The following is a 16,710-nucleotide window of genomic DNA, read 5'->3' on the forward strand; positions in this document are numbered from 1 at the left end:
AATACCTGGAATCACACCCCTCTCTAGACATAAACAAGAAGAAATAGATCTCTTGAACAGATGGATTTCAAGAACTGAGATTAAAGAAGCAATAAAAAGTCCTTTTTGTCCAATATCTTAGCTAGATTGCAGTAGTTGCAGCTCTCTCTGAGTTTTGCAATCCTTTGCAATCCTTTGCACCCAAGGATGACAAGAAGAAGAAAGATGCTGGAAAGTCAGCCAAGAAACACAAAGACCCAGTGAACAAATCTGAGGGAAAGGCCAAAAAGAAGTGGTCCAAAGGCAAAATTCAGGAAAAGTTCAACAACCTAGTCTTGTTTGACAAAGCTACATATGATAAACTCTGTAAGGAAGTTCCCAATCATAAGCTTATCACCCCAGCTGTGGTCTCTAAGAGACTGAAGATTCACGGTTGCCTGGCCAGGGAAGCCCTTCAAGAGCTCCTTATTAAACGACTTATCAAACTGTTTCAAATCACAGAGCTCAAGTAATTTACACCACAAATACCAAGGGTGGAGATGCATGAACAGGGTCCAACCAACCATATATTTGGAAAAATAAAACTTCATTAAACACACACACATAAAAGAAGCATGCATTCCTCTACTAGGGGTATATCCAAAAGGCCAAAAATCACTTGGCAAAAAGATATTTGCACCAGGTTGTTCATTACAGCTCAATTCATAATTGCCAAGTCATGGAAGAAGCCCGAGTGTCCATCGACCCATGAATGGATTAATAAATTATGGTTTATGTATACCATGGAATACTATGCAAGATTAAAAAAGATAGAGACTTTACATCTTTTATGTTTACATGGATGGAGCTGGAAAATATTCTTCTTAGAAAAGTATCTCAGGAACAGAAAAAAAAATCCAATGTACTCAGTTCTACTACAAAACCAATTTATAATCACTGACATTTTCATATGAAAGACGAATCACAACTATAGCCCAGGAAAAAGGAGAGAAGGGCAGAGGGATGGGAAGGGAGCAGGTATTTTGATAGAGGGAGGGTTAATGGTGGGATCACAAATATGGAGCATATTGCAAAGGTACAAGTCAAATCTATCAAGTATAGAACACAAATGTCTTAACACTATGATTAAGTAAATAAGGTGAAGGCTACGTTAATTAGTAGGAAATAAGCACTCCAATTTGTAGAAATAATCAACACATTGAATCCCACAAAGGCATAAATGTATTCAGGATCTATGTATATATGACTTAATAAAAAAAAAAAAAGAAGCAATAAAAAAATCTCCCAGCAAAAAAAGCCTTGTCCACATGGCTTCACACCAGAATTCTATCAAACGTTCAAAGAAGAACTTAGACCCATTCTGCAGAAATTATTCCAAAAAGAAAAAAAAAAAAAAAAAAGAGGAGGAAGGAATCTTCCTAAACACATTCTATGAAGCAAGCATCACCCTGATACCAAAACCAAGAAAAGATCCAACTAAAAAGGAGAATTTCAGACCAATTTCACTAATGAATATAAATGCAAAAAAATCTCAATAAAATCCAAGCCAATAGATTACAGCTTCACATTGAAAAATCATTCATCGCTGTCAAGTAGGTTTCATTCCAGGGATGCAAGACTGTTTTAACATATGCAAGTCCATAAATGTAATTCACCATATCAACAGAAGCAAAAACAAAGACCATACGATACTCTTTATAGATGCAGAAAAAGCATTCTACAAAATCCAGCATCCTTTACTAATTAGGACACTTAAGAATATAGGCATAGGTGGCACCCTTCTTAATCTGATTAAAGCCATCTACTACAAACCCACAGCTAATTTTGTAGTGAATGGAATAAAACTGAACGCTTTTCCACTTAAAACTGGCACCAGACAAGGTTGTGCTCTATCGCCACTACTATTCAACATAGTGCTGGAAGTTCTAGCTAATACAATCAGGCAAGAGAAGGAAATAAAGGACAACCAAACGGGGCAGAGGTCAAACTCACTCTCTTTGCCAACAATATGATCTTATACTTAGAGTACTTTAAAGACTCAACCTTAAGACACCTGGAAATGATTGAAAAAAAAAAAAAACAATGTATCAGAATATATAATCAATGTGCACAAATCAGTAGTTTTTGTATACACCAACAATAGCCAAGATGAGAAGCTAATCAAGGACACAATCTCCTTCACAGTAGCTTCCACAAAAATGAAATACCTAGGAATATACATAACAAAAGAGGTGAAGGTTCTCTAGACAGAAAATTACCAAACCCCAACAAAAGAGAAGGCAGAAGGTATTAACAAATGGAAGAACATACCATGCTCATGACTGGGAAGAACCAACATTGTGAAAATGTCTATGCTACCTAAAGCAATCTATAGACTCAATGAAATCTCCATTAAAATACCATCATCATACTTTCAAGAATTAGAAAAAATAATTCTCCAATTTATATGGAACCAGAAGAAACCCTGTATAGCCAAGGCAATTTTTAGTAATAAAAACAAGGCTGGGGGTATTACTCTACCAAACTTTCTGCTGTACTACAAAGCAATAGTTATCAAAACAGCATGGGTATTGGAACAAAAATAGAGACATTGACATTTGGAACTGAATAGAAAACAATGAGATGAAACTAATATCTTAAAGTCACCTGATAATTTGATAAATCAAAGAAGAACATTTAATGGGGAAAAGAATCCCTATTCAATAAATGGTGCTGGGAGAACTGGACAACCATAAGTAAAACATTAAAACTTGACCTGCACCTCTCACCACTTGCAAAATTGATTCAAGATGGACAAAAGATTTAAATATAAGCCACGAAACAATAAAAAGTGTGGGGAAAACACTAGATGATATTGGCCTGGAGGAGGATTTTATGAAGAAGACTTCCATGGCAATTGCAAAAACAAAAAAAAATAAACAAATGGTACTTAATTAAACTGAAAAGCTTCTGTGCAGCTAAGGAAACAACAAAGCCAACAGACAACCTTCAGAATGGGAAAAGATATTTGCATATTGTGAAATGTACAAAAACTTGATAACTAGGGTCTATACAGAAATCAAATTAATCAACAACAGCAACAAAAAAGACCTAACAATCCAATATATCACTGGGCAAGAAAGATGAATAAAACCTTCTCTAAAGAAGATAGACAAATGGCTAACAAACATCTGAAAGAATGCTCATCATCCTTGATCATCACAGAAATGCAAATCCAAACTACCCTCAGATATCCCATAACTCCAATGAGAATAGCACACATCCCAAAGTTTCAAAGCTGCAGGTGCTGGCGTGGATGTGGAGAGAAGGGAATACTTTTTTTCCATTCCTGGTGGGACTGCATACTAATACAACCTTTTTAGAAGGAAGTATGAAGAACCCTCAAAGAATTCAATCTAGACCACCCATTTGATCCTGTGATCACATTACTAGGCATCTACCCAAAAGAAAAAAAATAATAATTTCAACATAAGGACATTTGCACTAGAATGTTTATTGCAGCTCGGTTTACAATTGCCAAAATGTGGAAACAGCCTAAATGTCCACCAACCCAGGAATGAATAAACAACCTATTTAGCCACTAAAAAAGATGGAGACTTGATATCTTTCGTATTAACCTAGATGGAGGCAGAACATATTCTTCTTCGTAAAGCATCCCAAGAATGAAGAAGCAGGAATCCAATGTATTCTGTTCTAATATGAAGGCTGCAGGTGTCCCAATACAAGGGGGGAATAAGAGAATGAGCAAGTGGGGAGAGGGGAGGATAGTGGAGGATGGGGGTTCATGGTGTATGGCACACCTCTTGGGGGTGGGACACAATGATAAGAGAAATTTTATCTAACAAATGCAAGTGATGTATCTAATTCTTTGCCCCTTCAATGAATCCCAATCAATTAATAAACAAATACATTTTCATTTAAAATACTTGTATATGCTTTATCAAAGATCAAAAATTGATAAGAAAGAGACCCTAAGAAGAATATGTTCCAGCTCCATCCATGTACAATGAAAGAGGTAAAGTCTCCATCTTTCTTTAAGGCTGCATAATATTCCATGGTGTACATATACCACAATTTATTAATCCATTCGTGGATTGATGGGAATTTGGGCTTTTTCCACGACTTAGAAATTATGAATTGGACTGCAATAAACATTCTGGTACAAATATCTTTGTTGTAATGTGATTTTTGGTCTTCTGGGTATATGCCTAGTAGAGGAATTATAGGATTGAATGGCAGATCTATTTTTAAATCTTTAAGTGTTCTTCAAACATCTTTCCAAAAGGAATGTATTAATTTGCATTCCCACCAGCAGTGTAGAAGTGTTCCCTTTTCTCCACATCCACGCCAACATCTCTGGTCTTGGGATTTTGTGATATAGGCTAATCTTACTGGAGTTAGATGACATCTCAAAGTAGTTTTGATTTACATATTCTTCTTAGTAAAGTATCTCAAGAATGGAAGAAAAAGTTTCCAATGTACTCAGCCCTACTATGAAACTAATTTATGGCTTTCACATGAAAGCTATAACCCAGTCATAACCCAAGAATAGGGGGAAGGGGGAAGGGAAGGTTAGGGAGGAGGAAGGTGGGGGGAGGGAGGGTGATTGGTGGGATTACACCTGCGGTGCATCTTACAAGGGTATATGTGAAACTTAGTAAATGTAGAATGTAAATGTCTTAACACAATAACTAAGAAAATGCCAGGAAGGCTATGTTAGCCAGTGTGATGGAAATGTGTCAAACAGTCTATGAAACCAGTGTATGGTGCCCCATGATCACATTAATGTACACAGCTATGATTTAATAAAATAAATAAATTAATTAATTAATTAATCAGGAAGGAAAGAAAATATCCAGAAATTTGTGCAAAGGTATTGTATAGGAAAAGCAGAAGTGGCAGGAAATGTAGAAATATGAAACATTCAGAATCATTTAAATGTTATGTTAGTTTGGGTTGATTTATACCAAAATAAGTAATTTCTTTTGAGATTCTGTTTTGTACTTAGACATTTTCCCCTTTATATTTTTAATATTCTTTGTTTTTGGTCCTATCAGTATGACTCTTCACCCAGGCTCACTGTCTCTGTGTGCATTGGTTTTAGTTTGTTCACATTTTATGTCTCCATAACAAGAGTCTTAATTAATTTTCTCTCCTATTTGCTATCCTTGCTTTGTCTCAATTTCTCAGAATTATTAATTTTTTTTGTCTGCTTAAATGCTCCTTAGCAGGAAAACATGCATATGACTTTAAAATGAAGACCAACCTTCTGAAACTAAGATAACACCAATAAATATCCCGTGCAAATAGAATTCATCGTAAATGTAGCAATTTATCTTAAGAATCAAGACTGTAACAGAAGGTAAAAATTGAAGTCCCTACAGCTAGAAATAAGAAAGATTTATTCCAAAAAAATAGATTTTTTTTGTGTCATTTATATTACTATAATTTGTCCACTTTTTGGAGAAGAAGAGAAGACAGCTTTTCTGCATCCAGGAGTACCAATCTGACCACCCTCTCAAATCTCTCTCTCATTACACAGAACAGCATGCAGACTTGGTTTCCTAAGAAGCTTTAATAAGGTCTATTAGGGTCATTCACAGCAATTGATTACACTATGAAAGAGAAGATATAGTATCTTGCTTCCACATTTGCATAAGATAAGATGACTAACCTTCATCCCCCATGGCACTTACTGACAGAGTACAGGCCCTCCTGTCACCCTTGACTGTTCACAGACTTCATACAACTTGATCAGCTTGTCCAAGAAAGTCCATGCGGTACCCAAAGGAAGGTTTTGTGTTTGCCTTCATTTTATAACCCCTGAATTTGCTAGTAAAGACTTACTAACAGAATTTTGCACAATGACCATTTTCTTTCCCTTAATGAAGATGCCTAGGTCCAACTGGGTGGCACATGCCTGACCCACCTGCTAGTCAACACTGGCCTTTAGAAAGCCCCATACCTCTTCTTTCTCTGCTCTGAAGAATAATCTATGCTGGGACACCTCTATTACCTGGTGAAGGCACTACTAGCAATGATTACTGATTTAAAAAAGCATCGAAACACAGCACACCAAAAATCAACCACTGTATAATTTTCTGAGTGTACCACAGTTCAGCACTTCAACTGGACAAACAAAAGAATTTCAATTTGGAGTTTTACTAGTATGCATTTAATATGCCATGCTTCACAATGTTCTAAAATCTCCAAAATTCTGGAATTTGTAGGTAATACTATTCCTTCACTAATTTTCAATAATTTATCTTTTTTCCAAATGCCTATTACTATTTTAACCATAGCAAAGATAAAGCTTTCTTCTTGTTACATTGAATAATAATAATTATACAGTATGGAGTTTAGGGCTACACTGCGGGGAGCACACAGCTCTGCTTTGTGCTGAAGCCAGATCAACACAGGGTTGCTGGAGCAATAGCTCCAGGGCCACAAGCACAGAGCATGACATGTAGCACCATCTGTATGGGAAGAACAAAGGAGACAAATATACTACCCAAGTATCAAAAGTGCACAGGTTTATCAGATAAAAAAGAACCATGTGTGAAAAGGGTCCCTGTGGCAGGCACTTCCTTCCTTCAGGCTCCTGGTGAGCCTGGCAGGCAAAGCAGTTCTTCTGCTAGTACAGATCATGGCATGCTTACCGTTAAAGCTTTTTCTTGTTCCCTTAAAAACTTGGTGAATGCTATTTGGAAAATAATTGAAGTGCCAAATCCAAAACCTTTCTAAGTGGACTTTCAGGTGGCCTTTCCTTCCCCCATGTGAAGGGGCTGCAGTGTGACAGAACCAGGTCGTCAGTCCTCCTGGCAGGCACTCTCCAACTGAAAATGGGAGAAAATAATACAGCGCTACAAACAGATCACCCATCCTTTTGCAGTTATTCATCTGACAACAGGAGTTCTCCGCATGCCAGGAAGCCATAAGCATGTTAGGTGACAAAAGAAAGACCTACATGTATTGTGGAGGACAGTAGCCACAAACATCCACAGAATCCCTGAGGACAGGATAAAGCAGCCTGCAGGGCCAGACATACAGGCAGCCTCCCCACTGCAAGCCCTGATGGTATGGGGGGAATCTGAACATAGGATCTATGCACAGTGGCAAGAATTCTAAAGTGTGAGGGCTTTCTGACTTAAATAACAATAAAATATGTTTTTCCCTTTGAGTTTAGTGGGATAAAATTGCGTTTAGTTCTCTACACACTATGTTCCACAATTCAAGCTTGATTTCATAAGGGACTGATCAGTAATACAGACTGATGTGTTATATATGCAAGGAAATACAGTACAGCATTTAAAAAAATACACCCATACATGAGTACAATGTTAATATCCAAAATATAAATTACATCCTTTATTTTATGAATTTATATGTCAGAAAAATATACAGCCAAACAAATATTTATAAAAATAATTTTCTAAATTGAGAAGTTACAGAAATACTTACAAAAATTACCTTCAAATACATTGACATTCCAGTAGAAAATATATAAATGTATTACCTATAAGTAAATGATGTCCCCTCTATAAAGTATTTGCCTATTTTACATTTTTATGAATTTTCTTCAATAATGTTGTAATTTAATATTCAAAAATTATTACACTTAAATATTGACTTTCATTTTACTTTTTCTCCTTGGGGACTTTTGTGGAATGACTCACATTTGCATTCTGTTTTGTAATTTTACTCTGTTATGAAGATCTACATCAGCAATACATCCTGAAATTCCATATTAATTTTCCTTAATGTATCTCACTTAAAGAAACTATGATGATGCTTATTATTACCAAGTTTGCCCTTTACCAGTGAAACAGCCATATGGCAGTTTTTGACCTTAATATCTAAGAGTCTACAAAAACAAAACACTAGATAAAAAAGAATGAATGATACAAAAAAACTTTCTTTGTATGTCTTTAAGTAGTAGTTGCAGTTGCAGTAGGAGGCACACTCTTTCCCTTATGAATCAACCTCTCAGGAACACCCACTGTTCCAGATTTTCCCCAGCAAGAACAGAAAACCCAGGCAAATCTTTCAGATTGAGTGGAGTTAAAAACAGAAGAAGACTTTATTTTGAAAAAAAAATACTATTAATAGGATGTGATAATCTCCCTTCATTTGGGATGGCACACAGAAATAGCTGTACACTGATATAGAATGTTTATTGTTTTGTGATAGTTTGCATAGAACTTTTGATATTCCAATAGAAAATTAAGGATTAGGGAAAATGTTGTATAGACTGTTTCACATTACCTGTAAATATGATAATAATTTCCACAAATATATACTGCTTTAAAAATATAAATCATGGAAGTATTCAGAAATGTTTTATCATAGTTTTTACATATTTCAGAAAATCTCATATTAAAATTTAAATTAAAATAAATTAAATTTTGGCATGCACAAAAAGGTCTTGACTTTATTCTCTTATAATTAAAAATATATTCTTTAAAGTCACAGTTGTGATACCTTTTTAGTTCATAAGCATGATGATTGCATCCTCACACACATATATGCAATGTGCCTCCCTCAAACCTTGTTACAACTTAAGCATATTACCCACCTGATATGAAAAGGAAAAAAACTTAATTGACTAACATAGTGCTTCTTAAGATTTATTCTCTTTACTACTCAACTGATAACCTTATCACAATGAAGATTCTCATTTAAGATGGCTGGCGTGAGGTTTTACATTCACCTCCATTACTCTGATGCCACTGGTCCACTGAACACACTTTGAATGACAGTTAGATGACAAACATGTGGGGAACATTATTCCTAAAATTCTTGGGTAGGAGTTTATTTGTTCCAGAGCATTTATCGTCCCTTTAGTTTCAATAGCACATTGAAATAACTGAAAATTGTAAACTTTCATTGACATAGAACAGTGATGCCTAGTAATCCAAAACCAGATGATGTTTCTTCTCTGTCAACTCTCTTTCTCAGGCACATTCATTTTTCTGAAATAATTGTCTATATATTTTATAGGAATCGATGAAAGTTAGTATTTGTTTTACCATATTAGATATTTCTTTCTTGAGCTCTACAATTCTAAGTCTGTCTCTTCTTTTTTTTTTTTTTTTGATCGTTTGACTTTTTAGCCATATTACTCTTGCTGATATTTTGAAATCTAGTTATTTTCTTCATGCTTTTATATTATCTGGAAAAATAAGCTAGCTACATTTATATTCATCATTAACTCACCAATAATGATTAAGAATAGTGTATATTTAATAAATCTTTTACGAGTGAACACATATATATATTATTATTATTATTTTTTTTTTTTTGTAGAGACAGAGTCTCACTTTACTGCCCTCAGTAGAGTGCCGTGGCGTCACACAGCTCACAGCAACCTCCAGCTCTTGGGCTTAGGTGATTCTCTTGCCTCAGCCTCCCGATATATATATATTATTATTATTATTATTATTTTTTTGTAGAGATAGAGTCTCACTTTATCACCCTCAGTAGAGTGCCATGGCATCACACAGCTCACAGCAACCTCCAACTCCTGGGCTTAAGCGATTCTCTTGCCTCAGCCTTCCGAGTAGCTGGGACTACAGGTGCCCCCCACAATGCCCAGCTATTTTTTGTTGCAGTTCAACCGGGGCCAGGTTTGAACCCGCCACCCTCGGTATATGGGGCCAGCGCCCTACCGACTGAGCCACAGGTGCCGCCCCATATATATATATATTTTAAGTTACAAAGGTCCAAGTTCACATTAGCTTATTTCATGGAGAAACCCTGCTCCAAGAAACAGATATAGTTTGGGGTCGCATAGTTATTGTTACAGCAATTTATCAATCAAAATATATGTCATTAAGACGGCCTGTTTTCCACTTATGAATGCCATGTGAGCAAAGACTTTGTGTCATTTTTTTGTTTGTTTATTACTATGGCACTAAACCAAGGAACTCTTAAACATACCAAGTATAGAATAACTCTTCAGTAGGGTTCAAGGCAAACTGTGAAGTGCGCAGAGATGTCCCTATTACAAGTAATTAATTTCATAACAGTATTTCAAACACTCAACATTTGCAAAAGTGGTTTGAGAATCCACTTATTTTAGTGGATATCTCAAAACTCTGGCTTGCTTCTGGCCAAAAGAAATCTCTTTTCTGCTAAAACTTTCTTGAAAGCTTTCTTTACATCTTTGTTTCTCAGGGTGTATATAAGAGGATTTACCAATGGAGTAACCACACAGTAAAACACAGAGACCACTTTACCAATCGTAAAGTTGTACTTGGCTGGAGGGCGAACATAGGCAAAGATAATGGTGCCATAATAGATGGTGACTACAGTGAGGTGGGAAGCACAGGTGGAGAAAGTTTTCTTCTGAGCCTCCCGGGAAGATAGCCTGATTATTGTGACCACTATGTTGCCATAGGAGGACATAGTGAGAAGGAAAGAAGTTAGAATGACCACAGAGCTACAAGTGTAGCCCAAGGCCTCCACCAAGTACGTATCTGAGCAGGAGAGTTTAAAAATGGGATCTGAGTCACAAAAGAAATGGTTGATGTTCTGAGGGCCACAAAAATTTAGACGCGAGATGAGTATGGTAGGTAGGAGAGGGGCAACGAAGCCCCCAATCCAGGATCCAGCTGAAAACCGCAAGCAAATCTGAAGACTCATGAGTAGTGAGTAGCGTAGAGGGTTGCATATAGCCACATATCGGTCATAGGCCATCACTGCCAACAAAATACACTCTGTAGCTCCCATGGAGAAAAAGAAGTAGTACTGCACAATACAACCAAAAACGGAGATAGTGACAACCTGTGAGAGGCAAGTAGCCAGCAACTTAGGCACTGTGGCTGTAGTATACCAGATTTCTAGGAAGGACAAATTTACTAAGTAAATGTACATGGGTGTCTGAAGTCTAGAATCAATCAAAACAATGAATATGATGAGGGCATTTGCTGTGAAGGAGAGCAGATATAGAGTGAGAAATAGCACAAATAATGTGCGCTGCAGAGAAGGAGCACCCAAAAAGCCAAGGAAAATGAACTCTGTCACTGTTGTTTGGTTTGTTACATCCATATCTCATCTTCTTTGATCTGGAGTAAAGGCACAACACCCAGGTGATAGTAAATAAGCAAGAATCAAGAGTGGAGTGTTCCTCTTCATTTATTTAATGGTGTTGACCCCCCCGCCAATAATAACAGAAAATAATGGCTATCAAGAACATATTGACACTTTTGTAAACACTGACTATGGATTGTCTCACTTAATTTTCAAAATTAGTCTCGAAAGGAAATATCCTGCTAACATGCACTTTCTAATGATGAAACTAAGAGTGTAAGTAGTTTTCGCACGTTAAGTTGTAGGGCAGTTTTTGAATCAGAGAGCCTTGTTTAAGAGACTATAGTCCAATCTTAACACATAAAATGTGGGTATATGAAATAATATGCCATTGCCTTATCACTGAGAAATTCATATCCTAAGGGATAGTGGGTGATGGAGAAATCAACATATGATGTAGGGGAAGGGCCAGTTAATTGGGGGCTTCTTCAACTGTACAAGTTACCCTGTTGAGAGAAAGGGTTGCCCACAATTTTACCTTCACAGCTTTGATTGAAGACATCAGTTAATAGTTGAAGGAAGATTTTTACATGAGTAATCCTATCTTCAGAACAAAAAACAGGGTAGGTTTCAAAGTATATATAAAAAAATACATTTATAGATTTTCTTTTAACTTTTTTAGTGTTTAGCTTGTTTACTTTTGGAATCATTGCATCCACCAGTTTTCCTATATCGGTTAGGAATATTCAAAGAAAAACTTTTTTAAACAGTCAGAAATATTATCTTTAGAAAAACAGGGAATACCAATGGCTATGTGTGCTTTATGCCAAAATATCCAGTTGATAAGTAGATAGTAAACTAAACCAAGATTTTTTTTTTTTTAGCCATATATAAATCTAGTTAAGTTAAAAAAAAAAACAAAAACCTACCTTTGGTGTAAAGATATTAATTGATATCTACTGTATCAAAATGAAAATGGAAACTGAATGGAACATGGAATCAACTGGGTTCCTGTCTACAAACATCTTGTTTCCAAACTTTATGGAGGTTTTGAATCATAAAACTCTATTGAACCTTTACCTCTTTTATGTTTACATGAAGGGATCTGGAACATATTCTCCTGAGTAAAGTGTCTCAAGAATGGAGGAAAAATTACCCAATGTATGCAGTACTTCTATGAAATCTACTTATATTTACTCACACTTTCTTATGAAAGATAGAATACAACTATAGCCCAGGACAAAGGAGATAAATGGAGTGGGAAGGGAGGGGAGGAGGGAGGTTTGACAGAGGGAGGGTAAAAGGCAGGACCACACCTATGGAGCATATGACAAGGGTACAAGTCAAATCTGTCAAGTGTAGAACATAAATGTCTTGGCACAGTAATCAAGTAAATGAAGTGAAAGCTATGTCGATTGGTTTGATCTAATCACGTCAGATTGTATAAAGTAAAAATCAGGACATTGTATCCCCCCAAAAAAATGCATTTGGTGACATTGAAAAAAATACATTTAGTCATTATGGCATGGTATTAATGGTCCCTATAGTTCACTGTTGATACAGTAGAAAAAAATTTAAATATAAATATTATAGAAATTATTTCTTAGACCTAGTTAAACTGTCCAATAATGTTAGAATGGTTGGAGATATTTTTCTTTTCTCTACATGGACCCACGCATATTTATTTCTCCCAAATACCAAAGCTTTTGCCATATTAATGTTAACAAAAAATTTTATTTCTTGCAGGCTATACCAAAATTTAAAAAGTATTATAAATAGAATTTATAAGTTAAGAAACTATTATATGAAAGTACTTAAGGCAATTATTAAATTTTCTTTTCTATTTTTCATTCTCTAACTCCTTCAAATAATTACTAACATTTATGTTTTTCATGTGAGACCCAGAGCTAAAGGTGGGTCATGATTATTGTAAAAAAGATATTACACGAATATTTCATTCCTAGAATTTACACATATGGGCAACGTTGTGTTATTTGAAAAAATATATGTAAATAGAGCGTGAGAATACAGCAGGCCAATGTCACTCCAAAGGAAAAAAATATCCCTTTTCTTTTTATAAAACAAATCATGGTTACCTAATTCCGCGTTTAGCAACAACAGGGTTACACATTCTTCAGAAGTATATAAACTTAAGAAAAAAACAAGAACATATTGAAAAGTATTTCTAAGTTAATTTGTGCTTGTATAAAGTTAAAATAACACTTAGCAAACATTTAAACAATTGTTTTGTGGTTTTAATACGTAAGCTATAGTTATTTACCTCACATACCCTACCTGAGGAGAAATATTGCCTCATACTAAACAAATACCAAAAATTGTAAAGACACTGTTTTGTAATTATTTAATGCCTCTATTACTCTCTAGACAAGTGAGAACAACATGGTCAATATCTCTCTGGGTGTACTTACAGCTTCTATTATGTTTCCTTATTTTTCAAGAATGTAATGTTATTAGTTCAACGTTCTTGGAACTCTCCTTTTCAGTCATGTTGTATATTGGAGCTACTGAATTCAATTGGATCATAAGGAGAATAAGCTCAGTTGTTTTCTCACTGCTATGTCATTGGCTGTGAAATAGCAACTATGCTATGGATAAACACAAAATTTCCACTTTTTTTCAGCTGTATTTTCTCCTTGTTGGTAGAGTGCAGGGAAAGGTAAGGCTAGAGATCCCCCTTGTGAGTAGTATTTTGATGTCATGAGTTTGGAGCTTTGGAGAGCAGAGCCCTTCCTTGGGACATCCACACAGTTTCCCTGAGGACTTTTCTTTGGTAAGGGTCAGAGTGCTCTTCCCATGACACTGAAGAGAAAAGAAACTGCAGGAAGCATTAGAAATGTCACCACAGGAACTGAAAAAATAGCATCTAAAGTGGCTTTGTTAGTTACCACTGCCTATGATACTCTTGAAAATACAATTGCAGGAATATATCCCTTAATATTTCAACCACCACTAGTATGGCCAGAAAATTGTGCTCTTGAGAATACAAAGTACTTAGTAGATAATTTTGAAAAATCTGCCTTCACAGTAATAGAGCTACAAAAGAAAACATAAAGAATACTGAATGACATCTCTTTATTACAAATAATTCAAGTAAGAACAATTTCAATGAGTGTGTATGGAAAACAATGATGCTTCCAGTAGTACAGACCAAGGTTGACATGTTTCAAAAAAGCTATACACACAGAACATTCTGAGTATGTCTAGGGAGTATGAAAGACTAATAACTCTTGGCATCAAAAGAAGATAATAACAATCTATGCAATTGAATAAAATAAATCTGGATGATATCCACAAATAGATAACTTACAACATAATAACATTATTTGCAGAGATAATGGAACTTGAAAGTTTGAGGTTGTTAAATTACTCAGAGGGAAAAAAAATGTTTCATTTCAGTATATTTTGTTAAGTTTGGTTAGCAAATATATAAAGAAAAATTTAAATCTCCTTCATTATTAATAAATGGCAAATGGATTAAATATTTAACATTAAAGAAATTGTAAACCAATGGTCATTAGTGATAAAGTAGAAGGCCACAAGATACATTTGAAAATTTATGGGGCTAGTTTGCCTTTCAGTATCATGGGCTATCAGTGGCATTCATTAATATATGCAGCAGGGTCATCTAGAAATTGCTAATGCCCATCCAAGATATTACCAGTAATCCCAATAAGAATTACTGGACTAAAAGAAATAGAAAAAATATGAATTTTAAAATAAACTTTATTGAATTATAGTTGACATACTAAAATAAACCCATGAAAAATATTCACTTAGAAGAATGTTGAGAAATGCATACAAATGTGTAAACAATAGAATCAAGAAATACAACATTTTATCTACCCCAGAAAGTTTCTTCATACCCAATGCATTGAATTCAATCCCCTCCTTAGACCTGAGCAATCACTAGTTTCCTTTCTGTCACTTAGGTTTGGCTGGGCTTTTTCTAGTTCTTTATATACTAACATATAGAATCATAATGCATATTATTTTGTGCTAGGATTCTTTCATCCACCATCAAGTTTAGAGATTATACACATTGTTGTGTGTATTGGAAGTCTGTTTCATTTTGTGGTAACCTCTGTTACATTGCGTAAACGTACCAAAATATAAATATACACTTACCTTTTCATAGACATTTAGATTGTGTCTTATTCGGGACTAATATGTGTAAAAATAAAACTGTTATAAAATTCTAGTGAAAATCTCTGTAGGCATATGTGTTTCCATTCCAATAAATAAATACCTGAGAGTTCAATTGCTGGGTTAACATGGCAAGTGCATATTTATCTTCATAAGAAATTGACAGAATATTTTCAAAGTGATGCTGACATTTTATATTCCAATCAGCAGTGGAATTGGAATTCTATTCTCTACATTCCTGCTTTTAATTTTAGCTACTCTAGTGGGTGTGTAGTATAGTTGAAGTCTCACTTTGCATTTTTATGATGATATTAATATCATTTTATGTGTTTAATATTTATCTTTAGAAAATTTTTGTAAAGATTACACTTCAAGAAGAAAGCTAGAGTAAATGTAAGGTTAAAAGTCTTTGTTTCTTTGTCTTTTTTCTTGGGTTACAGTATTGTCTACAGAACAGAATCCATACTCTGAATAATGTTTACTTTGAGCCACATTTAAAGACCATGACCTGGAGCCACATCTAACAAGCTTTGAGTAAGTAGACTGTCTGTGGTGGGGTTTCAGTTTGGTTTCATACATTTCAGGGAGACAGAAATTACAGATAAATAGATAATATGTGGAAGATACACATTTGTTTGGCTAAAAAGGGTGAGGCATCTCAAGGCAGAGGTAGGAGCCCACAGGTTATAGACGGGTTTAAAGATTTTTTTAGCTGGCAATTGGCTGAAAGAGTTATCTATTAATAGACCAGATTAACAGTGAAATGGAATGCTCGAGTTATGATGTGGGTCTGTTAATCAGAGATAAACTACAGGACTTATGCCACCACAAAAGTGGTTTGTCGGTATATTGAGGACCTGCAGATATGTGTTGCATAGGCTTACACCTGTTAATGAGTCACAGAGGACATCTCTAAGAAAGGGAAGGAGACATGCTGAAGTATATCTATTCTCCTTTCTTATGGTTAGCAACTCAGTTTTAGGAATCCCCTTGTCCAAGAGAGAGCCCATTCAATTAGTTGGTAAGGGGGAGACTTAAGATATATTTTTAGTTCTGTGATGTTTTGTTAAGTGTCTGAAAAATATGTATTATATTTTTCCAATATTGCGGTTTTTGTTTTAATATTAGTGAGTGCATTATAGCTAGTTGAGGATATCAGAGAATATGGTTTTAAAAATGTTTTTGGTAGAGAAAAATATTTCTCAGAAATCTATCAAGGTAAAAATGATAAAGAATGTACATTACAGAAATAAATACATAAAAAAATCACAAACATGAGTTTCATAAATAGAGAAGTATTGTTAAAGCATATATATTATTAGATAAATTATTAGATTGAAACAGAGTAAAAATAAGAATTAAAAATTCATTAACACATAAAATACTTTTCAAGGAAGTCTCTTTCAGATATAAATATGCTGAAGTCATAGATCATCAGTTTCAGTTAAAATGAAAAAATGGATTCTAAATTGTTAATATTTCATATTTCAATTTGCTTCTATTATTGTTGTTAGAGCTAGTGATAATATATATGTA

General features: G+C 34.9%; 1 protein-coding gene and 1 non-coding gene across 2 annotated transcripts; one reads left to right on the forward strand and one right to left on the reverse strand.

Moving 5' to 3' along the window:
• The first annotated feature begins 8,456 nt into the window (after positions 1-8,456).
• On the forward strand, positions 8,457-8,560 carry LOC128573242 (small nucleolar RNA U13). The gene has a single exon (XR_008376396.1). It is a non-coding gene; the product is annotated as a small nucleolar RNA U13 (small nucleolar RNA).
• Positions 8,561-10,068: 1,508 nt separating this feature from the next.
• Positions 10,069-11,028, reverse strand: LOC128572525 (olfactory receptor 6F1-like). Its single transcript, XM_053572563.1, has one exon. The coding sequence runs from the start codon at positions 11,026-11,028 to the stop codon at positions 10,069-10,071; it is 960 nt and encodes a 319-aa protein (XP_053428538.1).
• Between the last annotated feature and the right edge of the window lie 5,682 nt (positions 11,029-16,710).

The sequence above is a fragment of the Nycticebus coucang genome, chromosome 20 (assembly GCF_027406575.1).
Source record: "Nycticebus coucang isolate mNycCou1 chromosome 20, mNycCou1.pri, whole genome shotgun sequence".
Taxonomy (NCBI): domain Eukaryota; kingdom Metazoa; phylum Chordata; class Mammalia; order Primates; family Lorisidae; genus Nycticebus; species Nycticebus coucang.